Here is a 27,896-nt window from a genome sequence, read left to right as displayed (position 1 = left end):
GACCTTTTTATCTTTTTTTTCTCCTTTTTTGTTACTTCTCAAAGAACATTGCATGGTAAAGGAAGATACAACATGGCTCCACTACACACCAAAGATGGAGGCTGACTACAATAATATTATTTCAAGACTAAAGTACACTGTAAAATGGAGGTCTGGTACAAGTTCTCAAACCGGAAATACGCTTACACTGTCGCGATAATAAAATTATAATAGAACTGATTCTTCTGCACATGGATCATCACTAGAAAGAAATGAATTAAAAAGATCAAGACAGAAATTGCTCTACAAAGCTACTACCTAGGTTTTAATCCGGCTTCATATCGCATTCTCAAAGATATATTTCTAAAACTGGGTGTTAAATCGGGCTTCCTACGCAATGTTGTCAATGTTAACAAAACCAATTTTAATTGAAAATGTGCCAATAGAACATAATAACAAGGAATGTGGGTGCCATGGTTACTGTACAATTGCCAACCGGATCAGTTCAACAGGTTCACAGTAGACCCACAACAATGTGAGGTGTACAGGACAGTGCGTGTATGTCTAAAACAATGTACACAACGAGGGTGAAGTGTATGCGTGCACTGTAATCTTGTGTGAAGTGTATGCGTGCACTGTAATCTTGCCGAGCGCACTCGGCCTAGTCTTCCAGGCAATGAACAGAACAACATGGTGCATAGATCCAATAGCAACATTCGACAGCAACATTCAACAGCTCAGACACGCTTGCCATGGCGACTGTGGTAGTCGCTGCAGTGAGCACTGAAGGAATTATTGACAGCGACGCTGTCGCAACGTCTTTACACCAGTCCAGTACTCTGAGGCCGTGCCCAGTGCTAAATGCCACGTTCGTAGCTCATCTCCTGAGTCAAATCTGAACGTCAGTGGCGTCTGGTATGGAAACATCCACATACGTACGCGTGCAAGCACAAACAAATACATTAACCGGACTGCTGCTACCAGACTATTGTCAGTCTTCAAAAACGAGGAGGACGGAAACACTCCTTCATAGTTCCTAGAACCAAATTTGAATGTTCTGCTAATTTGGAGCTTTTTGCGCGAAAACATTATCCTATCATGTTGCCCGTACTGCGGTGTACATGTACATGTCACATTACATGTACAAGTAGTTCAAACTAAACTAAATCCTGTAGCTTTAGTTTCAGGTACCTGAGCGGTAATTCACGTCTGCAGTCATGCCAAGCCTAACTGGGTGGCTGGGCTTTCTTTTCAGTGTTGTTGGTTGCCAATCATAACAATCGCATTCGGTTTATTTATTTATTACAGCATCTCATAGCACAGTGATAACACCGGCCAATGCAAAGAGAGAGGGTGTTAGCCAACCACGGCAAAGAGAAGAAAAAGGAACCGGCATGGATAAGCAGTGATTGCAACAAAATGAGAAACACAAAATCAAAGTCAAGGCTAGGAACATAAATGTCAGTGCCTCGCGTGGTGCTTCCGAAATGGGATAGATTTTCTCAGAGTCAAGGCCGGTATGGCCATTTATCTGGTACACTTGCTAAAAATTAGCCATTTCACTTTGAATCAATGTGAAGTACTTCAAAGTACTAAGGAGCACGGTTTACAGAATCCAAAGTTGGCTGTGGACCAAAACCTTTTGGTCAAACACAATGGCCCACTTTTAAAACATTTCAAGTTCCTATTTCTTTTAAAACATTTCAAGTTCCTATTTCTTTTAAAACATTTCAAGTTCCTATTTCTTTTAAAACATTTCAAGTTCCTATTTCTTTTAAAACATTTCAAGTTCCTATTTCTTTTAAAACATTTCAAGTTCCTATTTCGCGGATGTTTACTTTAAAGGGGAAGTTAAGGCAAAAATCAAAATTTCACCAGTTGTAGTCTTCGGGGTGCTGAGTCGAATGGTCGTGGTCCGAGGAAGCTGAGACGCTCCCTTCCTACTTGAATCCCAATCGAACTCGCGCACTTCCACCGAAACTGGGTGACTGCGCCCTACTAGATGGGGATTTGTATGCAAAATGTCACTCAAAGCGCCATTTCGTTCTTATAAAAGCACGGATGACCGCCATTGGCCCATATGTTGTAGTCTTTTGGACGCTGAGTCGACTGGTTTTGGTCCGAAAAGGCTGCGATGCAGCGTTCCTCCTTTATTCCCAATCGAACATGGTTGAACAAGCGGTCACGTGCTCCTGCGTACACCAGTCACCTGGTCACCGTGCCTGCAGGGTACAGCTTACTAGCCTGTTTGACCTTTTTTGGGTGCACTCCTGTCACTCGAGTTGAACTCGAGTTGAACCTTGGTGTGAAAGTTGTCGCCTGCTGGCGTGGTGACCAGGTGATTTGGGCACCCAGGAGCACGTGACCGCTTCTTCAACCATGTTCGATTGGGAATAAAGGAGGAGCGCTGCATCGCAGCCTTTTCGGACCAAAACCAGTCGACTCAGCGTCCAAAATACTACAACATATGGGTCAATCGCGGTCATCCGTGCTTTTATAAGAACGAAATGGCGCTTTTAGTGACATTTTGCATACAAATCCCCATCTAGTAGGGCGCAGTCACCCAGTTTCGGTGGAAGTGCGCGAGTTCGATTGGGATTCAAGTAGGAAGGGAGCGTCTCAGCTTTCTCGGACCAAGACCATTCAACTCAGCACCCCGAAGACTACAACTGGTTAAATTTTGATTTTTGCCTTAACTTCCCCTTTAACAGGAATGAATGAAAAATACTTTTAAAAAAAAGAGTTTGCTATATTAAAGTAATGACCCTCTGCAGCAACCAAAAACCTACTGTGTCTCATGCTCTCAATTTGTCAATTTCGAAGTAAATTCACATTATTGCTATCAAGAAATTTGACACGGCAAGTCCGCCATCCAGAGCGAATGCCGTCTCTTGAACCCTGGCACCGTGACAACTTTGAGCAACTTGAGACACCGGAACGGGAAGCTGCATGACACATGAAAGGCAATCCGGCTTGCACAGCTTCATAGTCGATTGCTACCGAGTACAGTGGCTGCAGCATGGAGCTCCACAGCTTGGGCTGCTGACCTCGACGTGGACACGGCAGTCTCCATTACCAGGTACGTCAATCGCCGGGCCGAAAATGGCAAGCCAGTCACCTCACAGCCACCAAGCTGGATACGCGGAACGAATTTCGTCTCATCCCTGAGCAGTGTGCACCCATCCGCCTGGTCACTACTTGGCATTCGATGGCAAGGGCAATGCTATTCCGACGATGCCCGGCCGTTCGGTAGCCAGTGACATTGAATGGCCCGGTGCTTCCAAGATTGCCATTCGTCACCTTCTCCAGTATCTGGACGACTTCCTCAATACCAGCCCACCGCAGCATAGCCTTGAAAGACGTCATCATGCAAGCATCCAAATACCAATACATCCCACAAGCCGAGAAGAAAGCTACTGGCCCATCTACATACCTGGCCTTCCTAGGCATTCTTATGACACAGTGTGCATGGAAGCCCAACTCTCAGATGACTGCTGACAGATGACACAGTCGCTGAGCTCTGTGAGCCCCTGGGCGAGGAGGCCAGGATACACAGTGACCAGACAACTCGATGCAAACTCGACCACTTCCTGGGAAAACTCTCATTCACGTCAAGCGTGGACGTACTAGGCACTTGCTGGACATTAACAGCTGGATTCATCTGTGAATGTCCTAGAGGACACGTGGGTAGAACATGCCAAGACCATCTACCCACAAGGCAAGAACTGGATGAAAGTTTCACGTCAAGATTTAGAACCTAGCAGAAGTTCATTAACAGACAGTTAGCAGAACAGGAGAACCGCACACTTGAGGAATTCCGAACACTGGAGAGGGCTATATTGCTTCGAATTGACAGTCTCAAGAGGAGGCTTCCCAGCCAATGCGAGAAGACATCGCAGGGAACCACTTTCACACAAGAGTACACCTCAGTTGCGACTACTGCTTCATCACCGGCGTCGACTCCTTCAGTCATGGCAGAGAAGACATCGGAGGGAACCACACAACCGTGCCAAAAGCCCCTTTCCGTATCACCCTAACAAGGGAGGCCAGAAAGGACATCCGCCGGTGACAGGTCTTGATCCAACAGGGATGGGCTTGAATTCGATTGCTGATGCTCTGTCCAGTCTCAACCAGCGGACATTCCATCAGCTAGCCCCATCAACGCAGCAAGCTCCAGATACAGCAACCTGGCTCCTGTGTCTGGACCATGTGAGAGGTAGCTGACTTGGCAACCAAGGCAATCACCCATCAACATTGCACACCTGCACAGATACGGCACAACAAGCCAAGGAGCTGTCCGAGGTACAGGTGTACTGCTGAACGCGATAAGGTACGCAAAGAGCCCACCGTGCGGGCATACAACTCACACTGATGTACATACCCACACGTTTGCCCAGCTGCCAGATAGTTGGGATAGCACAGCAACTTGCCTTGCTAGGATTGTGCTGATGATCTTGGCTAGCAATAACAATAATTATCAACGTTGATACGCGTCTGCAATCTGACGTAACTTTTTTTAAGTTGTGTCAGATCGCAAACGCATATCAATGTTGATAATTATTGTTCTCCATGTTAAAATATTGAGGCTGGGCAACCATGGGCCAGCAATCTCCTCTCATCTGGCGATCTAACACGGCCCTCCGCCATCACACTCGTACGCCTACAGTCCTGCCCCCCCCCCCCCCTAACGGGCACTGCACCTTGTGCATGGACATGTGATTATCACATGCCAAATTCGGTCATCCAGCACTCCATGAGTCATCCAGCACTCCATGAGTCATCCAGCACTCCATGAGTCATCCAGCACTCCATGAGTCATCCAGCACTCCATGAGTCATCCAGCACTCCATGAGTCATCCAGCACTCCATGAGTCATCCAGCACTCCATGAGTCATCCAGCACTCCATGAGTCATCCAGCACTCCATGAGTCATCCAGCACTCCATGAGTCATCCGTATGTTGTCTGCTCTCCCCGGTAGACAAAGCCCGATTTTGCTAGCAATATTCTGCTAGCAAAATGTTGAAGAATTTTGACAAGAGAATTCGCTGGCAAAACGGAGCAAAATATCGACATGTTCGCTGGAAATTGGGAGATTTGTTACACTTATATGGTGCACGTGACTCATTTTCGCACATTGTTTCCAACACGTGACTCACTTTTTCTCATTTTGCCAACACGTGACCCACTTTCGGTCAGTTTTCCCACATGTGACACAAATTTGGCATCGCATTGGAGCAGAAAGGGAACAAACATATCGAGTGGCCTGGCAAAATGAGAGCAAAATATCGACGATGAGCCACCAAAATTCGGGGCAAAATATCGAGGCTTCACTGGCAAAATCGGGCTTTGCCTACTCCTCGGGGTCTACAATAATAGAGAGGTTCTGGAGTACAATTTTTTGTGCCAAACCCGTAGAGGCGCTACGGACTTTTTATACATCGTTTTCGAGCAGTGAAATGTTCCGGAGTACGAAACTTATGTGTGTACCGTCATTGCCAGGTTACGATCGCACACAGGTCATATTCCCGCGCTATGCCTTTTTTATTTTGAAAATTTGTACCGAAGTCAAAACTTCCCGCGGAAAATCGATGTTTCTCGTACCAAATTTGTACGCGAAAACCTTTCTGCACTTAATGACCGAAAATCTCCATACGAAACATGGTTCATATGAAAGCCAGTCCACACGGATTCTCCTTGCTGAAAAATCGTATGAAGCACGACTCGAAAAAAACTGTACCGCCTATACGGATTTTGGCACGGAAAATTGTACCCTGGAACCTCTCTAATGAAGTGAATGAGTGTTAAGGCCATCATTTTTTATAGCTATGTTTCGCGTCGTCCGCATGCATACGTTTTGATTTTTTTCGGAAAAAAATAAAAAATTGAACATGCACAGTAAGTGTACGATCGTGCGAGTCATCAGTGTGGACAGGTTGCATACGGCGAAGCTGGGATTCAGAAATGGCCTCTAGGCCAGCGTTGGTAAATCGTTTGTTCGGCATCTGGGAGGAATATTCTATGAGCTTACACCAGACCGCATTGATCGCCTAAGCTGAGAGGATGCGTCGTTCCGGAGCTCTTTGCACCGCTGCTGAAGTCTAAGTACAATATTCCAGCGAAGCATAGGCACCAACGGTTGCCTCCTCTGTCCAAAGTGAATATTTACTCATGCTGATAACCCAGATGCTGTGCTTCGATGTACGATTTTTCTTTCGAATGTACACCATGCACGAGCTATTGTGCTATGTACAGTGCATACACCTCTGATGAGCCTTTTTTATTATTTTGCAACTTTTTATTTTTTCCATCTCCCGCATATGATTTTGGAAGTCGAACTGACGCGAAACATAGATATAAAAAATGATGGCCTAATAATAAAATGTCCGGTTAACGTAGGAGTTAACCGTTGTTAACAGGCACGTACCATTGCTTCGCTGTTGGCCTTTATAACGGGTTGCATAACCCTCCTTACGTGTGTGCACGATCTTGCTCTCTCTACATACTGCTGTGTATCATAGACATCACATGCCCACGCTCTGCGCATGCGCAGATTTCCTGTGCGCACAACAGAGCTTGCTGGCTTTCCAGTTTCTTGCCTGCAGTCAGCTTTCAAATTCTGACCCACCCTCCTCATCCCATTTCTTACTCTTACACTCCACTCCATATATTTTGAAACACACGGATGCGGGCACTCCTCCGTGACTGGCCTCTCGCGCACTACTATTAAACTCGCATGGGTCATAAACCGCTCCTCCTCAACGCAGGCCGACCCACCAACTCGCATGGGTCACAAACCGCTCCTGCTCAGCGCAGGCCGACCCACTTGGTCATATACAGCTCCTGCCCTCGGTAGGCCGACCACACGATTCATTAACGCGCACTCAATAGATGACTTGCACAAAGATTGTCTGGGTTCGAGACGGGGCAAGTGGACCTTCTGACTCTGACTTCCCCACCTTTTGAGTTCGTGACTTTCGAAGTTTCGCTTTTTGCCTGACGAACACTGAGCTAGTTTTTTTGGCTAGAGAGTAGAGTTGTTTTGATTCGGCTTGTATCGTCATGCTGAAGCGCTGCTGCGCTCCTGAATGCACTAGCAGACGAGAGATGGAACTGAGGCTCCCATTCCATACGTTCCTTTCCGAGCCGGCCGGCCGGGAGGCAGAAAATTGAGGGAATATTATTTTAGTATCATTCGTGTAGGCTGCAACAAGCACGTCGTGGTCCTGAAGTGTGACTACTTTCCCGCAGTGGAAGCGAAGTCAAGCACAACGAAAGTTTGTGAACGTCTGAGAAAGAACTCGATTCCCTTTGATTCGGCTGCACTAGCTCCAGAGCGACCCTCTCCTAGGACAGACTGCGGAGAGGCCAGGAACCTGCCGAGTCACGAGTGGAAGCCCAAACCACGAAAATGAAGGGTGGAAGGACTGAGTGTGAGAGCCAGATGGCCTTTAGTAGTACTTCAAGTAGTATCTGAGTTGAAGGAGAGAACAAGTGTGCTGGAGAAACGCTGCGAAGTCCTCAGACCTGATGTGTACTAGCTACTGTTGAAGTCTCACTTGTTCCGATATGAACACTTCATCAGCCCTGACTCTGAGCAGCTGTATCTAGACTTGGACTTAGGCCAGAGACATAGCATTGTAAACCTTACTGAAGCCATATGTATCCAATGCCTGGCTCTAGTGAGAAAGCAGTTTGGCGCAGGCTCGCAAACTATGATTGAATCAGGGAGTGGTGGAAAGTCACATTATACCTCTCCATGATTAGCTGGTAATGAGAACGAGATGCGCCGGCTGGGTCTCATGGGAAAGTAACTTGCATACCTGTTTAGTTTCAAGGAGGCAACGGTACCCCATGTACTGAAGACATGATTGAACTACATTTTATCTCCTCCTGGGAGAATGTGGAACAAATAATGCCAGAGTGTGTCTGATACACATCACAGTGTGCTGAGTATGTTCATTATTGTGGACGTAACAGAACTGCGCTGTGAGGTACCTTCTGTGTTAGACCTACAGTTGAGCCACTACTCTTCTTACAAATTCCATACAACGGTGAAAGGATTTGTTGGAGCATCATCAAACAGTGCATTCACCTTCATCATACACTGGCTCCGCTGCCTACAGTAATTCACATTTTGTCGGGGCGCGCTGGGACGATACGGAAGGAGCGACGGGAACCATTGGAGTGCTCATGATGCTGGTTAGCGGAGACGGATGTGAGTGTCAGGAACGGGAACGCAACCGCACTACTGTACAGGTCAGGAAGCGATGGAAGAGTTGAATCTGTTCAACCTTCCATGCCGTGTACAATGACACAAGCGTAAAAATGGCTACATTTCGAATGTGAACTGGCGATGGCATTGTGTGGCGACGAACACAACTGCAACTGTTCAAATTTCAGCATTTCGAACATTATGCTTCCCATGATAACTCACCGAATGGCTCACATGACAGAGTTGGACATTACCAGGCTAGGATTATCATTTGCTGTATCTATGGATAGTCCTTGAGTTTTCAGATGAAGTGCTTTATCTTTTACCTGTCGTTCCTTTAGTATGGCACAATGTCCATGGCTGCTTCCTTGTCTTCATAACAGACTGGTATAATCAGCATGATTCTGCTTTATTTGAGAAGAAATAAAACTTTCCTTTCGGAAAGGAAGCCCAGAAACGTCAACCGCCATGGACTGTGCTTTATGACTCTCGTCCATCGACGTTAACCGTCGCAATAACTGCTGCATGTATGTTGTGCTGTGCGAACCGTACAAGATTTTACAGCTCACCCACGCCTTCCCAACAGGCTCCTATACCCCGTACTGTTAGCGTTACATTGAATATGAACTAGGCTAGCACAGTTATCCTTCGTTCTTTTGATGGCGACGGGTAGCATGGAACTTGACGTGTTCTTGGGATCCTCGTGCAGCACTTGCTGTTCCCGGATGCCATATTATTGGGTGCATCGAGGTTGCTTCTATGCTCCTTGTTGTTTAGAAAGACAATTTTTTTATAACTATTTCACCGAAGAATAAGGCAAGAGTATTTTGGGTTGGTTTGGACACCTGGCTTCTCTTCACATAATATACAGTCATGTACTTCCACTAAATCTACAAGTGCTCATGCATGACTCATGAGCTGCTGAAGACAGTGACGGTACTGATCATGTACATGTACATGCCGTGCACCGTTCATTCATGCTGACAAAAAAAGTACACTACAGACGGTGTAGGGTGCCCGCAGTGTAGCCTGGGTGCACAGGGTGCACTTGCCCCGTCTCACTCGCGGCTCGGATCTTTGTGCAAGTCATCTATTGAGGCCAGCTACTCTGCCCGACATTCCCATTCTTCCCAACTCACTCTCTTGTCCTTTGGTGTGTCGCGTCCTGCACGCGTGTGTGTCTACTCTATACTCTAGCATGGGGAGTAGAATGTTAATTAAAATTAATTATTATAGATTTCTGAATTTGAAGGAAATCCATATTATGGAAAACCCATGGCTGATGGCATATACGGATTTCCTTCAAATTAGGCATGTGTATTCCTTTGTGGGGTTAGAAAGTACCTACCAAGTTTCATGTTTCTACTGCCACCAGAACATACTTTTCCAGGCGTTTTTGATGTACAGGGATTAACTCAGACTTCTTTGGGTGAAGGGAGTTGAAATAGGAAAGGTCTGAAGAAAAAATTGACTGGAACCACTAAGACTTGAACCGGGATGGCTAACCTGCGCGGCGGAGCTCTGCCACAAAGCTGTGCTGTAGTCATCATCCGAGCAACGGCCAGAAGTTAACATTTTCTTCAGGCTTCGAAACTCATACTTCCTTTGAATTGGCACTGGCTGGTGGATGTTTTCGTTGTTTTTCTACCCCAAAAAGGTAGATTCTTCTTTCCTCTACAGGATCTTCCAGGTTCGAGGTTGGTAGAAATTGGTAGAAGTTGGTACGGTATTTCTGTATTATTTTGTGTGACCATAAGATCTGTGAAAAGAATTCGGGTGGACACACCCATTCCCATAGCGCTGCACATCACATCCGAACCAGTTCCGTTATATTTACAACGTTTCGGCACTTGGCCATCGTCAGGTAATAACAATGAATACAGTGGAAGCCACACACGAGCAGTATATACGCAGAGTGTAGCGCCAAAAAAGATGCGAATTATGTCACCTAGTATGCAGAAGGGGGGGGGGGCAGAGAGAGAGAGAAAAGGCGCAACTAGCACATCACGGAGAAGAAGCATCAGAAGGTAGCGCGCATGCTTCTTCTCCGTGATGTGCTAGTTGCGCCTTTTCTCTCTCTCTGCCCCCCCCCTTCTGCATACTAGGTGACATACCGTATTATCTCTAATATAAGCACGGTCCTTTATTTTTTCAATGTACCTCCGCCCCGTGCTATTAATGGAGACGTTCCTTTATTGGAGACTGTTCCATTATTATTTCAACCTCATTTCAGAGGTATGTTGCCATGCCAAATTTATATGTCAGACACACACATTTCAGGGTTTTTTCGCCGGTACAGATAATGAATTTACACAGTGTGCTTATAATGGAGACTGAGCACTTTATTTTTTGAATGCCGCCCCAAGGTGTTCTATTATTGGAGACGTGCTATTATTGGAGACTGTGCTTATATTAGAGATAATACGGTAATTCGCATCTTTTTTTGGCGCTACACTCTGCGTATATACTGCTCTTGTGTGGCTTCCACGGTATTCATTGTTATTACCTGACGATGGCCAAGTGCCGAAACGTTGTAAAAAATAACGGAACTGGTTCGGATGTGATGTGCAGCGCTATGGGAATGGGTGTGTCCACCCGAATTCTTTTCACAGATGAAGCTGCAGGAAGCCTCAGCCCTTCTTCATAAGATCTGATTTACACAAAATATCGTACATCGCGCTGTAAATAAATGACCTTGACATCGATGGTTCTACCGAAATAGGTAGACCAGTGTTCGTAACCTGCTATCAAGAGTTATACATGACCAAGAGTGTGCAACTTGGCGCTCCCCCAACACACAGCGGAATTTTTTATGACATCAAATTTAGCGGCCATTTGACTCACTCATCATCGGCATAGCCAGAGATAAGAGTACAAATGATTTGTACATCCCAGCTGCGGTAGTCAAAGGAGTACAACGGGAAGCAGATCCATATTTCCTGAACCCAATGAACTGACACTGTATGAACAAGACGAGTGTGGGAAAGCATGCGCACTTGGTCATGCTTCTGCCAAAAATCACGATTCGCGTTATACCCAGATAGACTGAGCTCTCCGCATTCGTAGGAACGCCACCACTCTCACCTTCTGCAAAACAAATTCCGGGTCGCGTGAGACTCGGCAAAGAATGGCGCAATAAAAAAATCCGCTGAGGGAGAACCCATCGCAACTCGAGATAGGAAGAGTTGCAGCTTCAGGCATCATGCAGCTACAATCCGGTCACAATTCGAACTGCGGAAAAGAGATCAAGAGATCAGTGTATCCAGCAAAGGATCAGTAGAAGAATGAGAGAACTTACCGGTGTAGCATCATTCAATGATGAGATCATCAGGAAGTACTGTCCCGGGATAGTGGTGGTATCCAGCAAAGTGTCATCAACACGTAAAACTTCACTTGGATCAGATCGCTGTATGGGCATATGGGCATGGTAAGACAGAGACGATTGCTTGGCTGTATGGGCATGGTAAGACAGAGACGATTGCTTGGACTGTGCTCATGTACACTTATTTGCACACCAACTTTCGATAGAAAAAGAACTGAACAACGAAATTACTTTTGTTGCAATCACCGTAGTGCCACACAGTATTGTACGGCGCCTGCGTACCACGTCGTACAATGAACACACGCATGTCTGACTGTCGAGGCGTATTTCCCGTAATCCGAAACACTCGACGTTCCCAATCTTGCGCAAGCTCTGAATCATCCGATTTTGTTAGCCTTTTTCGTTGTTGCCCCAGGCTGATCCGTGGAACGCTATGAAACTTTGCCATGCGCAACCTCTCCAATAACCCAGCCAGATTTCCTCAACCTCGCATGCACACACTAGCATCACATGTCTGACAGTAACTTAGATAAAAAAAAGTGTCTCATCTTATTGCAATAATCATCTCTACTCCCCCCCCCCTCCCTGTTTTCTCTACGCTCATACCTTGTTTGGCTTGTACAGGAAAAGGAAACACTCCTTGAGGAAGCAATAAAAGACCTTGACCTCTTCACCACCACGCTTATCATTATCTGCAAACAACCAGTTCAAAGCACACCCGCCACACACAATAATGTGACCAGTGTCTGCTCCAGCGCCGGGTGAGCCGGGTAATCCACCCGGTTGGGCGGCGCTTGGACCCGGTTGAAAATATAGTACCGGGTCACCTGTGACCCGGTTGGTACTTTACACTTTCGAACTTTGAAAGGACTGACTACATGGCTTGTATGTGTCAGATACTGCTTCTTCTTTCGTAATTTAAACTAATTTTCTAATTCTTGTCCTTTTTTTCTAAATGCGGCTTATCCATTCGCTGTTATAACATTGGGCCTAGTTCCCGTTTATTGCCCGAATTAAAATAAACCAACCAACCAGTTAAAGCATGTGCCTCGGCTGGTGAGACAGCGCCAGGTACATGTGTACCCGGCTCCGACCCGGTTGAAATGGTTGCGCCAGGTACACGTGTACCCGGCTGTCCTACAATCCTAGAGCAGACACTGGTGACATGCACACAGTATCACAATACATGTACACTCGGACGTCTCTTATCCGGGCACCTTGGGACCGGGCATTGCCCGTATCTCAGATTTGCCCGTATTTCAGGGTAACTCATCTACCATGTATCATATCATTTTTTGAAGAAGTTTATTTGGCACGTAATGCACATGTTCAGGTTAAAGAAAGAATCCATTGATAAGAATGTGTGGATTTCACAGGTTGGCAGTGACAAATAAGCACTTGCGCATACGAAAAAAGCTCAAACCCCCCAAATTCAAGGCATTTTTGCCATAGGAACTCAAGCTGAAGGTGCCCGGTAGAGATAGGTGCCCGTATTTGAGGCGTCCGGATAAGAAGCGTTTGAGTGTAATGTGACATGCACACGATTGGCACAGATTAAGCAGAATCATGCGGCATATGTGGCGCTGCATTTGCGTTTCGTTCATCGTGTGTTTATATAGCCTTCACGCATCAATGCGAATACCCCCCACCCCGGTTCAACTTTTCCAATGGGGCCTTCGATGGCAAACCTCATCCCATGCACTCATTCTGCCACCGTTGGAAATATTGCAAGTTTTGCGTAGCTAAAGTATGTTAACGCGGTGACGTAATGTTTTCACTGTATGCTGATGTCTATCACGCGCGTGTTCGCGCCAGCTCACAGATGCGCCGTTGTGCGCATGCACCGTTGTGCGCATGAGCAAACTCTCTCAGCAGCTCGCTTTGCATACGTACACCCTTCAGCAGCCTTCGTGCCTGGCTCTCTTTGTTAGTTGCATTGGCTCGCATGACTCTTGCTCCGTGTTTTCATTTATTTTATGGCTTCCTGCGCTGTGGTGAGCTCACCTCGTTGACGTTTGGCAACGTGGCCCTGGACCAACAATCATTTCGTATCACCATCACGCTGCTGCAATCAAAGACGGACCCGGACGGTAGGGGCACGGTAGTCCACGTGGGCGGCTGTACCGATGTCATCAGCTGCCCTGTTACGGCGATGGTGCGGTACCTGTCGGCAGTGTCGGCGGAGTCCCAATCTCCTAGAGATCAGCTGCTCGTCTACCACAATGGCCAGCCTCTGACACGAGCGGACGTCACGAGGGAGGTGCGGACCCTCCTTCCGCTTTATGGGATTACAGATCCGTCCAGTTATGCCAGCCACTCATTCCGGATCGGAGCAGCCACGTCTGCAGCTATCGCAGGCGTACCAGAGCACGTGATCCGCCATATGGGGCGATGGCGCAGCGATGCCGTGCTGCGCTATATCCGTGTTGAGCCATCCGAGGTGCGGCTAGTATCAGAGAAGCTAGCCACAGTGAGTGACTGACCAGTAGCGCTGCACCTTGACGAATGTCTCCTCCGGTATACATACCAACTCTCAGTACCGCTATCGGTACCTAGATTTCTTGACTGCTAGCAGCTCCTGCTATACTCCTCGTTCAATGCTCGCGTTATTTCTGAGCACTGACTTATTTGGTTGGCCCACCAGGGTAACTAGCTTGGGCACTGAACTCTCAGTAGCTGGCAGCATTCTCTCTACTCTCCCGAATCACTCTATTCGGTCACTGCCCTTGGCAGGTCAGCCGCCATTTCGGTCTCACTCTCGGTCCCCGCCTCTGTCGGGTCGGCCGCCTCCATGGTTACACACTGCCAGCTCCTTCGCCCAGTTACCCTGTGGTGCCAACCAACTACTGCTGTGTCTGTGTGTGGGTCGTGTATGCCTCCACGTACGGAGCATGCGTTAACTCCACAAAAAAGTGCTCCTGGCTGCAGCGCTGGTGAGCAAGGTACTAGTACTCGTTACAATTCGTGCACTCGCTTTGTAAGCATTCCTACACTGAATTCGTGATCGCTTTGTAAGCATTACTACACTGAATTCGTGATCGCTTTGTAAGCATTACTACACTGAATTCGTGATCGCTTTGTAAGCATTCCTACACTGAATTCGTGATCGCTTTGTAAGCATTTCAAGGAAAGGAATACTGTAGATCAGGATTTTTTTGATGGTCCACAGGCATGGATCAGAGTTGTTGCCCACTTGGGGGGGGGGGGGGTATGTCTCTTTGTGTAACGAGAACACCTGATGACATAATGCTAGTTTACGCAGTTAGAGTTCTGCATATTACCGTGAGTACTGCCGTAACTTACACACTCGGTTCAACAATCCTGACTTTGATCGAGTTCCAGGTTGCTTGGACAGTGAATCACTACTCAGATCCTACGCAGAACAAAGCAACAAAAATGGAGCGGGGCAAGTCCTTACAGCACTGTAACCTGCATTCAGTTGAGCGTGTGTGTGTGTGGGGGGGGGGGGGAGATGCACACTCAGCATGTGTACTGTAGTCAGGACTCTTGCTGCTGTAAGATCTAGTATCGTGCATCGTGTACAGCACATGTAGGTCTATAATTATGCAGAGTGCTCAGTTTGAGAAAATCCCCAGCACACACGGCATGCACTGGGGCAACACCTCAGTGAAGTACAAGCCGTATTACAACTTACAAGACTGCACTTAGTAGTCGTAATGTACCTTGTAAATGGCAGCTGCCAACGACTTGGCATTCTGGTGGCATGCAAACAGGATCTTCAAGTGTGACACATGAACTGCTTGAAGCTCATACTGCACAGAATCAGCAAACAACGAAAGAGATCAGCTCACTTTAGACCCGGCAAGTTCAACATGCATATGAACAGTGTCATTGAGACACAGAGGTCTCATAACGTTAGAAGAAGATTTCCAATGTATTCGAGTTTGGCCGAGTGCATGGCAACTCACCACCGCCTGCGTGTGTTGCACCATCTCTTCGGTCTTTTCCATTGCTGTTTGTAGTTTCTTTCCCGAGTGAGGAATATAGGAACAAACAAAAGCACAACAGCCCGCCGAACAAACAAACAAGACAAGACAGGAAACGACAGGACGGGACAGGAAAGGACGGGACAGGAAAGGACAGGGAAGGACGGGACAGGAAAGGACGGGACAGGACAGGACGATCAAAGGCACATCATAACCTCATTAGAGAACACTGTTAAAAACTGGAAGTCATCGCCAAAAATCACTGAAGAGTGCATGAAAATGACTGTATGCAGCGTCGGTATGGATGTTTGCAATGGCGAAATTCCTGGATCACTTATGACTTTCGGAGCTACACAACGGGAATATGCATGGTATTTCATACAATGGACTGGCTGGAGCTGTGCAGCAGGAGACCTGCTTGAATTGTTCTTCAACACACGGCAACACTAAAATGATGTAATTGGGGAATTTCCCTGAGACAATGATCCACTTTTAAGGCTGCACACTTTGGTATTCATGTACACTTACCAACAGGAATGTCCACAAAATCATTGGACTAGCAATAATGCTAGTCCATTTGTATATATGTCAAAGCCAAACCGGGAAGACTGCAGTATGTCAAAGCCCTCGGATGACTGCATGGTCAAACTTACTTCTTTCTCCTTGACAGCCACATCCAATTGCGTCTGCAAAGAGTCAATTTTCTCTTGGAGAGCACGTTGGCTGTTCTGTACAGAAGATGCACATTAGAACGCAGGCAGAATTTAGCAGAGGCTGTTTGCAAGTGACAAAATCCAGGATACTGGGCTGACAAGCGCATCTACGAGAAAATCAATGCCCTGGGATCAATGCCCTGGGATCAATGCCCTGGGATCAATGCCCTGGGATCAATGCCCTGGGATCAATGCCCTGGGATCAATGCCCTGGGATCAATGCCCTGGGATCAATGCCCTGGGATCAATGCCCTGGGATCAATGCCCTGGGATCAATGCCCTGGGATCAATGCCCTGGGATGTATTGCTCCAAATTTTATTTGAGAGAGAGTTACGGGCAGCACTGTATTGACCAGCTGCTATCTCGATAAAAGAGATTATGGGTATCAAAGTTATGTACAACGTTGTTAGCTTCATCTACAGACAGATCACGGAGGAATGAGGTTGATTACTCACGTCACCGCCTTGTCGCAAACGATTTCTTTCTTGAACAACGAGTGCGAATTGCGACTGGACTACCTTGTTATCTTCAAGCATTTGTCTGTGACATGAGAGAAACACACCACATCATCAATGTCAGTGTCTTAAAATTGTAACAAGTCCTCAGTTCAATGGCAGAGATGCATGCAGTATCCGTTAATGTCAGTAGACACCTCAGTTCAATGGCAGGGATGCATGCAGTATCAATATCCACAGCTCACACTTCAATGGCAGAAATATAGGCAGCATCTGTCAATATCAGTAGACTGCATCCCGAGCTAATCAGCGGCTGAAGAATAAAGGCATGCATGGGTACACAGGGCAAAAAGTGAATGCATTTTTAAGAGGCAAACTCACTGTCATCTGTGTGTCACCTCAGAGTGACACAGTACTGTGACTGCACACCTGTGTGTTGGTGTGTGTGTGTGGGGGGGGGGGGGGGGGTGGCATGCGTGTGCATAACGGTATAGCCCATAATGGCTCTAACAAGTAACCAGCAGAAAAAATCAGATTCACTGGATTACTTGATAGCAGCCTCTGCCTCATGTAGCTGTGTTTCTGTCCTTCTATGGCGCTCCTCTGTCCCCAACAATTGACGCTGTACTGCCGGTAAGTGCTCCGTAGTTACTCTCATTGCTTCTGTCTTGCAAGTTAACAATGCCTAAGCACAGTCAAGAGAAATCCAGGCACATACACACTTGGGTAAGAGCCATGTCGCTAATAACACAATCATAATATTATTGTTTGGTGATCCTTTGTCATGCATAATAAGTTCACACGGCACTTCATACTAACTTGCTGCTAGCACTTTGGAAATGATACTTCCACTACAGGAGAAGTACATTGTAGATGAGGCGTTGATCAGTATAATCATGTACACGTTCTTGAAATGGATCAATCAGTTCAGTGACACATTGTCCATGTTTGAACATTTTGAAGTGCGTGTACATGACTGTACTTATTAGCTAGCACACGTTTGTGCTAGCTATGCTAGGTGCAGTGCATTCACATATTCATGATGTGTTGAATGCTGCACAGGTCCAACCACAACACTACCTACTTGGTAGTACACTGCACCTGCAGACAGCTAATACTAATAGTACATTGTACTTGTCAAGAGTATGCCACAGTAGCAGTATAAGCACAGTGAGTAGGAGTACTCAGTAGCCTGGGTAGGACCTTGTAAGTACTACATGTACACTAGTGCAATCGTGCAGGCGGTTTGATGGAACTAACCTGTCTCAGATCTGCACACTCTCTGCGTAATACATCAAGATTATTAGTCTGCTGTAAGCAGGTGGAACGGCTCATCTGTAACTCAGTCCTTAGTTCTTCCACCACTGAACTACTGCAAATGTAAAACAGCATACCATGTCAACAGCAGATCATGTTTGTGAGGCAGTTACCATGACAACAGCAGATCGTGTTTGTACGCGTTTGTAATGCAGTTACCATATCTGCATGCAATCATTCTTTCAAAAGCTATTTTATTCAGCCCCCCCCCCCCCCCCCGGCACGTCAAAAGACTGCCAAATAGAGATAAAGAGAGCCAACCATTTTTTTTGATGACTACTGATATTCTGCTCTACGTTACGGGAACGCAACGCGAAGAATCCCAGGAACACTCTTCATGTTCCCGCAACGTAAATAAAACCTGTTTTGCTCTACGTCCACGCAAAGAAATCACGTGGAATGTGCACTGGGATTTTCCTGTTCCAAATTTGGCAGTTCGGAGGCTCTTACTAATTCCAATGACACGCAGCAGATCCACACGCATTTTCTTTGCGGGCCCCACAAAGTAGAGAAGCTCATCTCCACCGTGGTAGAAATCTGTAGGCCACACTGCTGACTTACTTCATTCTCTCCGACTGCAGCTGGCTATCCAACATGTGCACTCTCTGTTCAAGCTGGTCCCTATCCATGCTCAGACGTCTCATAGCAGAGTCACTGGGCAGCTGGAGACCCGGCCGCGTGTTGAACACAAATGCTACAAATGCCATATTGACTGTTTTCACTCCCTGCATGATAGGACAAAGACCGGAAAACCTCCATCACATGCTGATCATGTAACACCTGATCATGTGATATAAACAAGATAACAATTAGGTGATGTCACGTGACATGTGATATGTTCGGAATTGCCCATCATGTGATAATACATGAAGGGCTTCTATTGTGACAAAAAATGCAAACACTCTGGTTTGGTCTTTATCGCGTTTTGAATTGGAGCCCTTCACATGCACTTGCGGATGCACAAAGCGCACCTGTACAATGTCCTGTGGTGAAAGAAGACCTTTGCAATTCAACTGAGCTGTTGCTATTCGCACAATGTTGTGTGCACGGGGAAGGGCATCCAAGTCTTCTAGCAATGTCAATGGACATCTGCACAAACACAGCAGAGCAGAGCAGTTAACAGCCGCACGGCCACTACATGAGTAAACCATCAGAAACCCACATTTAAGGCTGGTGGCTTCCATTCTAGAAAGGCAGACACCTAGCCAGCCTGTCAAGAGGGGCAGGGAGGGGGAGGGGGGGGGGACAAGTACATTAATTCCCAAGGCTATGCAAAAGATTTTACTTCAGTAGCGTCTGGCGCTAGCCAGGGTCCACACCGCCTTATTTTGCCAACGGTATGTACGTGTGTGTGTATAATATGTGGCATCGGGCTTTCATCACGTGACACACCATGCCTGACGCACATGTCCCGTACCGTACCGTGAAAGAAAGCTGGCTACATGTTCAAATAGTGCTTTCAACGGCGGTCCGGGACAATAACATCAACTTAGTAGACAGACCAGCCACTAAATGTAACGTCTTTTGCATAGCTCCAGGAATAAAAGCAATACACACACAGTCGTCCCTCTCTAATCCGGCACTTGTTTATCCGGAACCCTTGCCAACCGGCGCACTTTCTGACGAAACCGATTTTTTTCGTTCAATTCCTACATCTTAATCCGGCATTTGAATTCCGCCTCCGGCAGTGACTTTTTGAAACGAATCGCTCAAACTGCACGTAGTTTGATTTCATAATCCGGCAGTCGTAAATCGCGTACCATACAGGTACACTCCTTGCCAGGCCAGGCTACTCTTCAGAGTTCAGTTCAGTTGACAACTGTACTCAACCTCGCGCGGGAGAGTTCAGTTCGGTTGGTTGTTAGGACTTTTCCGAACCCTAACTCAATTTATACAAAGAGAAAGACCAAGGAACTACAAGTAAGTTACGCTATACTGTCCACCAAGAGTACATGAAAACCGGTTTTCATGTACTCTTGTGTCCACTAACACCACCAGTTACTAAACAATCAGCTCATGCAATAACATTGCACGACACTGACCGACTCTACTGACGTTCTACAACTAACTACAACGTTCGACCTGCATGATGTCGACTGCTTGCGTGGCCTTCTCAAGAGGGGCAATGTTGTCCAGGAGACAACGGCTAAGCAGTCAACCATACTTTCTTATTTTAGCAAGGAGTAGTGTCCTGCCAATTTTCAGGTGTGTGTGTGTGTGTGCAAGAGTACATGTGAACATGTTCTCTGTTTTACTTTATCACTTTATCACTGTGTATATTCCTGGAGAACAGTTGAGAATATAAAGCCGTGCACCAAATACTTGGGTCGACACGGAAAAACCCTGCGTTTTGACATATGATACATGCATGCAATTGGGTAGGGCCGGGTCAGAGGGCAGGATTTCTTAATCCAGCACCCTCGTTAATCCAGCAGAAAACGCCGTAGCAAAAGGTGCCGGATTAGAGAGGGACGACTGTACCATTATTTTTACTGTCAGGCCCATCATTCAATAAGCTCCTTACTGCTGTCCCAGAAGTTGATTCAGAAGGTGAATGTACACGTGGCCATCCTGAACAAAAGGACAAAGGGCCAAAAGAATATTGTGTTTCAACCAGCAATGCCCACAGCAATGCCCCGGGACAGCAATGCCCACAGCAATGCCCACAGCAATGCCCACACTCTGAATACAGTCATTGTATTGTCATTCTCATTGCCGCCGGTACCGTGATATAGATCAGATTGCAAAACGTGGACACGTCAGTACACATTGCGCAATCTGATCTATATGTACATGCAGTATATGATAGCCAACACGGCTAACATATCAGCCAATGAATCCGTCAGAACCCCGCACACATCATTTGAAGTTCAGAAAACAAACTAGGCAAAAGAGGTATTCTAACAAGGCACATGACCGTTGTTCAGGCAATAGCCGATAGCCAATAACCGGCTTTCCCACCGCGGGGTCCTGATTAGCGCATCATTCCCAAAATTAATAGTGTCATTAGGGGAAATGCTGCGCTTGGAAGGTCGACAGTTTGATCTCTTGACCTTAGATGGCTAAAACTCGCCTAAGAAATCAAATCAAGCATGACTTTTCAAGGTCGATAACGATAACTCAGATCTTGCCCTTAAACGCATCTCTAAGGCTCATCACATGAATGTATGCCATGCCACAGCTCCTCAGCAGCCTGGAATTAGTGGACATCATACAGCAAGTGTATGTCTATGGGTAGAGTGAGTACCAGTCCATTCAAGTACCAGTACTGGCCTATATGATTGACTAAGCTTGACTCAGACAGTACAACCTGTGCACTGCACTGCTCAGCGGCCTGGCTATTAGATCTGATGCAGTGTCAGACTCACGTGGCACTGCGGTATCATTGCAGACACTGATAGCAGCTCACACACGAACACACCCACCACCACCACCACCATGCAGCACAGACCACACACAGTCACATGATGGTCGTAGTACAGTCAAACCTCGTTAGGACGAACTTCAAGGGACTGAACAAATTTGTTGGTCTTATCGGGAGTTCTTCTTATCCAGATCTGACAAAAAAATCGATATGCACATCATATGGACTGTATTTATGTGAAGATGCATACTGTTGTACATGGGAAGCATCTTATTCTTAGCATAAGCCAGAAACAGGTAAGTACAATGGCAATATGCAATGAATCATGACTGTGCTGAAAGTTCGTACAACGCACTGATTATTTGTTCAAAACATGCTTGAAAGCAATTTGCACTGCACTGTACGTGCATACGATATGGCTTCGACAATTGAAAAAAAAGAAGAAAAAAAGGCAGCCAGCGCACCCTCGTGGACCGAAAGTTCGTACTACATGTACATGACCACACTGATTTTGTTCAAATCACACTTGAAAATCGTTCGTCTTTGCGAAAGTTCGCTGTACAGAAGTTCGTCGTAAACGAATAATTTTGACTTGAATTGATGCCTGGCCAACCATAGGATTGGCCCGAGTTCGTACTAATGGAAAGTTCGCCTTATCAGTGTTTGTCCTAACGAGGTTTGACTGTAGTTGTAATACTAGTACTTACTGCTACATCACTTGAGAAGTTCTGTGCTTCCCTTACTAATCCAGCATTACGTAAGTGATAGTTGATCCAGCGTAACAATATACCCTCAGCTGGTAGCTGCAAGCACAACATGCACACACGCACACACATACACGTACGCACACGTACAATGCACGTACAATGCATGTACGTACACGTACATGCATGTAATGAGTCATCCACTACAGTGCTGTCGGGCGCCGAAGAACGGCCAGGCTAGAATTTCACCAATTTTTAAGAATGGTGTAGGCTGGATTTTTGCAGATAAGAACGGAAACCGTAATATACGCTATAATGCACACTCAGACGTATAACTCCGCATACATGTACATGTAAGACTGTACTATCGAATAAGAACGAAACTGCTGTGTTCGCTAAAAATAAGAACTGGCAAGGCTAGAACCCTGACCCCCAGTTCTTCGGGGCGCCGACAGTACTGTATACATGTGAATCACTGTAGTTGTGAATCACTGTATTTGTAAGTCACTGTATTTGGCAAATGAACGAAAGGCAGCACTGGTGCCGCTAGCCTGCACTGAGCCATGCCAACGTGACTGGACCCCAGTCAGCAAACACAAAGTCCGAGTGCAGGTAAAGCAAGCCACTAACCACTCCATCACTTCAAGTCAAGTTCTACACCTTGCTACTACGCATGCATATTCAATGGTTCCTGAAATAGTGTCATCTGCCCCAATCAGAACCTGACCAACAATATTGCGCAGGGTCGTGAGTGCACTGCCCTAGGCCGGGAGTGGACTGCCCTGGACCGGGAGTGATAGAGTGGACTGCCCTAGACCGGGAGTGGTACGGGGACTGCCCTGGACCGGGAGTGGTAGGGTGGACTGCCCTGGACCGGGAGTGGTACGGTGCACTGCCCTGGGCCGGGAGTGTACTGCCCTGGATCGGGCGTGGTAGTGTGGACTGCCCTGGACTGGGAGTGGTACGGGGACTGCCCTGGACCGGGAGTGTACTGCCCTGGACCGGGAGTGTACTGCCCTGGACCGGGAGTGGACTGCCCTGGACCGGGAGTGGTACGGCGGACTGCCCTGGACCGGGAGTGGTACGGCGGACTGCCCTGGACCGGGAGTGGACTGCCCTGGACCGGGAGTGGACTGCCCTGGACCGGGAGTGATAGAGTGGACTGCATTGGACCGGGAGGGGTAGGGCGGACTGCGCTGGACCGGGAGTGGACTGCCCTGGACCGGGAATGGTATGGTGGACTACAGCACAAGAATCAGATGCACCATCCGGATCCTAAAGTAGTCTGGGCCATGACTAGACTAGCTGGACAGTACCCATTGTGCCAGCGGCCCTGCTGCCCCACATTGAACTCAAGAACCAGGGCACTACACTACAGTGGCACCAGGCGACCACCAGGCTTAGCCGTGCACATCGACGACGGCAGGCAACTGATAGCCATACAGGCTTAGCCGTGCACATACCCGGAGAAACTCGGACAGATCCTCATTGGGTGCCGCCAGTCGAATCAGCTCCGGGTGGTGTTTGACTGTTACTCGCTGGAAAAGACTGGCCTGCATGGCAACAAATGATATATTATTATACATGTATCAGTAGCAACTTACACAGTACAGCGACATGAGGTAATGCTATAGCACACATGAGGTAATACTATAGCACACATGAGGTAATACAATAGCACACATGAGGTAATACTATAGCACACATGAGGTAATACTATAGCACACATGAGGTAATACTATAGCACACATGAGGTAATACTATAGCACACATGAGGTAATACTATAGCACACATGAGGTAATACTATAGCACACATGAGGTAATGCTCTTGCACACATGAGGTAATGCTATAGCACACATGAGGTAATACTATAGCACACATGAGGTAATACTATAGCACACATGAGGTAATACTATAGCACACATGAGGTAATACTATAGCACACATGAGGTAATACTATAGCACACATGAGGTAATACTATAGCACACATGAGGTAATACTATAGCACACATGAGGTAATACTATAGCACACATGAGGTAATACTATAGCACACATGAGGTAATGCTCTTGCACACATGAGGTAATGCTATAGCACACATGAGGTAATACTATAGCACACATGAGGTAATACTATAGCACACGTGAGGTAATGCTCTTGCACACATGAGGTAATGCTATAGCACACATGAGGTAATACTATAGCACACATGAGGTAATACTATAGCACACGTGAGGTAATGCTCTTGCACACATGAGGTAATGCTATAGCACACATGAGGTAATGCTCTTGCACACATGAGGTAATGCTATTGCACACATGAAGTAATGCATGTGCACACAAACACACACACCTCATGGAATATGTTAGCTCATTTATCAGTCTTCTACTCAAATGTGTGGTGCTGATTTTCTGCACGAATAGCAACTTACTTTCACAATCTGCCAAAGCACAGCCAGTACAAGGTATTCCTAATGCAAGAGAAGGAAACAACCAAGCAAGACGTCATCAACAAAATATTATCTACTTGTATAAGTAGCAAAACAGAGAAGAAGAAAAACAATAGAAATTCCTAGCCCATCGTTAACTCCAAAGAAAGTTGACGGCTGGTAAATTGCACCACAGACCAGGGTGAATTCATGTCATTTTCTGTGTACTGTGGTACACAGACTGCATTGGGTGGTAGGTGTCATGATAGAGGAGAACAAGGAGCAGAAAAGAAGGAGGAACAGTTCACGGTATGACTAGGATGAGCAACACAAGGAGGGACACCAGCAGCTGGAATAAACCAGGGTGGAAGAGCAGGAAGTCTACTTCTCATCAATGGTGACAATCAGTTTGGCAGCGGCGGATCCAGGGATCTCTACAGGGGGTTGCAGTATAGTCAAAACTGAATAGATGATAGATGTATGGACACTCATATGGTTGCCAGCAGTACATTTAGACCGGGTTCCGCGGAACCCCTGGAACCCCTCCTGCATCCGCCCCTGTTTGGTGCCTTTTGCAGTGTATTGGAGTGGGTGAAATCATATGCTACATGCAAGGGTATAACACCAAAATTATTGGGAATTGGAACTTGACTGGCCAGAAAACGTGGAAGGTCACAGCACCCAGTCCGGCCGGCTCAGCCATGGCCGGACCTTATTCCGAAAAAGTTAGATGACCCACACAATTCGTGTAAAACAGGTTTTCCCGTCCGTAATGTTCATTTCTGTTCAAGCATCCCATTCGGCCGGACCCGGCACATGACCACATGACATCATCCCATTCGGCCGGACCCGGCACATGACCACATGACATCATCCCATTCGGCCGGACCCGGCACATGACTACATGAAATCCCAGTACTACAGCCATTGGTTGTGGAACTACAGTGCTACAGATGGCATGCAGCCCTGACCTCTATTCAGCTTATTCGTAACATGACCCCGCTATATGGAGAGATTACAGCAATGCAGGCGGCAGATTACTTACTCTCTTGTCATACAAATCCTCCGCACTAATGTTCTCGATCTTGCAGCCTATCGTTCTCGCTCCGTTGATGACAAGGTTTTGGTTACCGATAGCAGCTAGCTTTGAAGTTGCCGGTCGTTTCAACTGCGATAAATTCACCGCATTGGTCTTGACATGATTGAGAAGATAACTGGTGTCAAAACGGCACAGCCACCAGAAACACATCGTGTACTCAGTGACTGATGGATAGATTACGGTACGCCGGGATCGTTCAAGTCAGCACCCAGAAGACTACAGGGTATGACATTTTGATCTTATACCAACAGTCTACTTTATGCCGAGTACATGTACAAGCAAGTATAATACATGTGACTACGACTTTTAGCATGGCCTACGAGTATAATTTTATAGTAAATAATGAATGCTAAGACACTGGTCATGTTCCAAGTATACTTCTAGACAGTGCAAGTTGTCCTGAGTTCACATGTACCAGCAGAAGTATACTTCTAGACTGCAAGTTGTCCTGAGTTCACATGTACCAGCAGCAGAACCTGAGGGCACCACCAGGCTAAGTTACTAAACACAAGAAACACAAAAGTAGCACTGGAGACTCCGGAGGGAAGGGAGCTAGCTCTCTTTACTACATTAACATGGACTAGAAGTGAGGCAGGAAAGGCACACGTAACCAAGTCCAGCAAGACTGGATGGTCAAATCTGAACCTGGCACGATTTCTTCAAGAAGGCAATTCTCCCACTCCAACGGGTTGCTGACCAGGGTGACCCCTCCCATCTGGAGGCATCCCTGCTTGCTCTAAATAACCGTTTAGCATGTCTCATGTAGGATAAGTGTGACATGCAGAAAAGACCTGCAAGCTATACAGCAGGCCATTGAAAAGACTTGTAGCCCATGCCAATGTCAATGCATATCTTGAACCAAGCTTAGATGATGGCCACGGTATCACTCTTCATGTACTCAGAGTGAGCACAGACGACTACAAATTGAAATCAGAGTAAAGTGCCGTGCATGAAGATTACCAGAACAATGCACCGTCCTGCTGTATGTCAAACAGATCCTTCGCTTCAGCAATGGGAACATTCGGAACATCCGTTGAAGACAGCAAGCGATTCACATGTTCCACAAATGAATATAGCTGTGCAAAGGTCAGCACACATGTAATCATGCCACACACATCATCAACGAACTTTAATTCATTTATTTTTTCCAGTCGACTCTTCAAACTTTTTGTGGCGAAATTTACACCACGTTAATCACATCCCAGTGTCCGCTACCACTACCACTACTATGCAACACTGATACACTGTCATGTAAATTGCAACTGCGAAAGGTCGAGTGAATTGGTATGGCGGTACTGGATCAGAGGCGCAATCATGACTCTATACACAGAATCTGATGTAAGCGAGATTTGCCTAACGTTTCCATAACATTTTTTGTGACATTCACCACTGAGTTGAAATACATCACAATCGAGAATCAAGGAAGAAGTTTTTGCAACAGTTGACCAACCTCGGCCTCGCTTACATGTGTGTATAGAGTTATGATTGCGCATGCTATCCTGTTCGTGGCTTTATTCACCTTATTGTCCCCAATGCATGCCAATTATGCAACTAACTTACTTCCTTTCCCCCCAAACTGATGAATATTAGGGTGACAGAAAAAAATTCTTCAGACTTTTCCCTTTTCAGACTTTTCCCTTTTTTTCCATTCCGGAATTCCCTCAACTAGTGTATTTTTTTAATACAATTTTTCAACCACAATAGAACAACACCTCAAAACACAATACAACAACACCTCAAAACAATGGTACCTCAGCGGCCGAGTATGAATGCTTTCCGCCGCTACCACTCCGGGAGAGCACGTTACAAGAAGCGACGCATTGGACTGTCGAGTCATCAGCCATGATCTCAACTACGGTACTAACGAGCTACTTCAAGCAGAGCTATGACTACAGACTACAGTACTACGACTAGTATGAATCTTCTTTGGCCCCCCTAGCACAGCGAACATCACCTGATCACCGACTGCGCAGCACCACACACTCAGTGTACTGGACTCGAACACTGCTAGCTGCAAATTGGAGTGTTGGAAACAATAACAATTGTTCTTGGACGCTCGAACTGCAACACCGGCGTCCACAAGCATCGCTGTGCACGTGCAGGCTAGTCTGATGTCCCACCAACCACCTGGGTCAAACTGCTGACTAGAAACTGCTCAAACAATAAGTAACTTTTATGGAAAAGACGAATGAAAGACGAGAGTGACAGCCTGGACGACACACGTACACAGGCATAGGACAAGGCCAGACTCAGAGTGCTGGCATCAATCGATCAAGACTGCAAGACTTGTTGCCAACACAAATCCGGGTTACATGGGCAGTCTTTACTGATCCTATCTCCATGGTCACTAA

At 46.6% G+C, this 27,896-nt stretch overlaps 1 protein-coding gene across 1 annotated transcript; it reads right to left on the bottom strand.

Moving 5' to 3' along the window:
• LOC135806676 (uncharacterized) lies at positions 1-27,873 on the bottom strand. Its single transcript, XM_065320906.1, has 19 exons — positions 27,297-27,873; positions 26,506-26,621; positions 25,492-25,660; positions 24,450-24,488; positions 23,479-23,568; positions 22,019-22,114; positions 20,472-20,518; positions 18,919-19,036; positions 18,509-18,672; positions 17,891-18,002; positions 17,179-17,315; positions 16,631-16,715; positions 16,115-16,189; positions 15,444-15,500; positions 15,198-15,287; positions 14,818-14,887; positions 12,121-12,206; positions 11,491-11,598; positions 1-891 (listed from the first exon to the last, which is right to left on the bottom strand). Exons 1-19 carry the CDS (start codon positions 27,387-27,389, stop codon positions 772-774), a joined length of 1,872 nt encoding a protein of 623 aa, XP_065176978.1. The 5' UTR covers positions 27,390-27,873; the 3' UTR covers positions 1-771.
• Positions 27,874-27,896: the final 23 nt, after the last annotated feature.

The sequence above is a fragment of the Sycon ciliatum genome, chromosome 1 (genome assembly GCF_964019385.1).
Source record: "Sycon ciliatum chromosome 1, ocSycCili1.1, whole genome shotgun sequence".
NCBI classification, from domain to species: Eukaryota; Metazoa; Porifera; class Calcarea; order Leucosolenida; family Sycettidae; genus Sycon; species Sycon ciliatum.
Note: the sequence above shows the minus strand (reverse complement) of the source record. Positions and strands in the feature narration are given on the sequence as shown.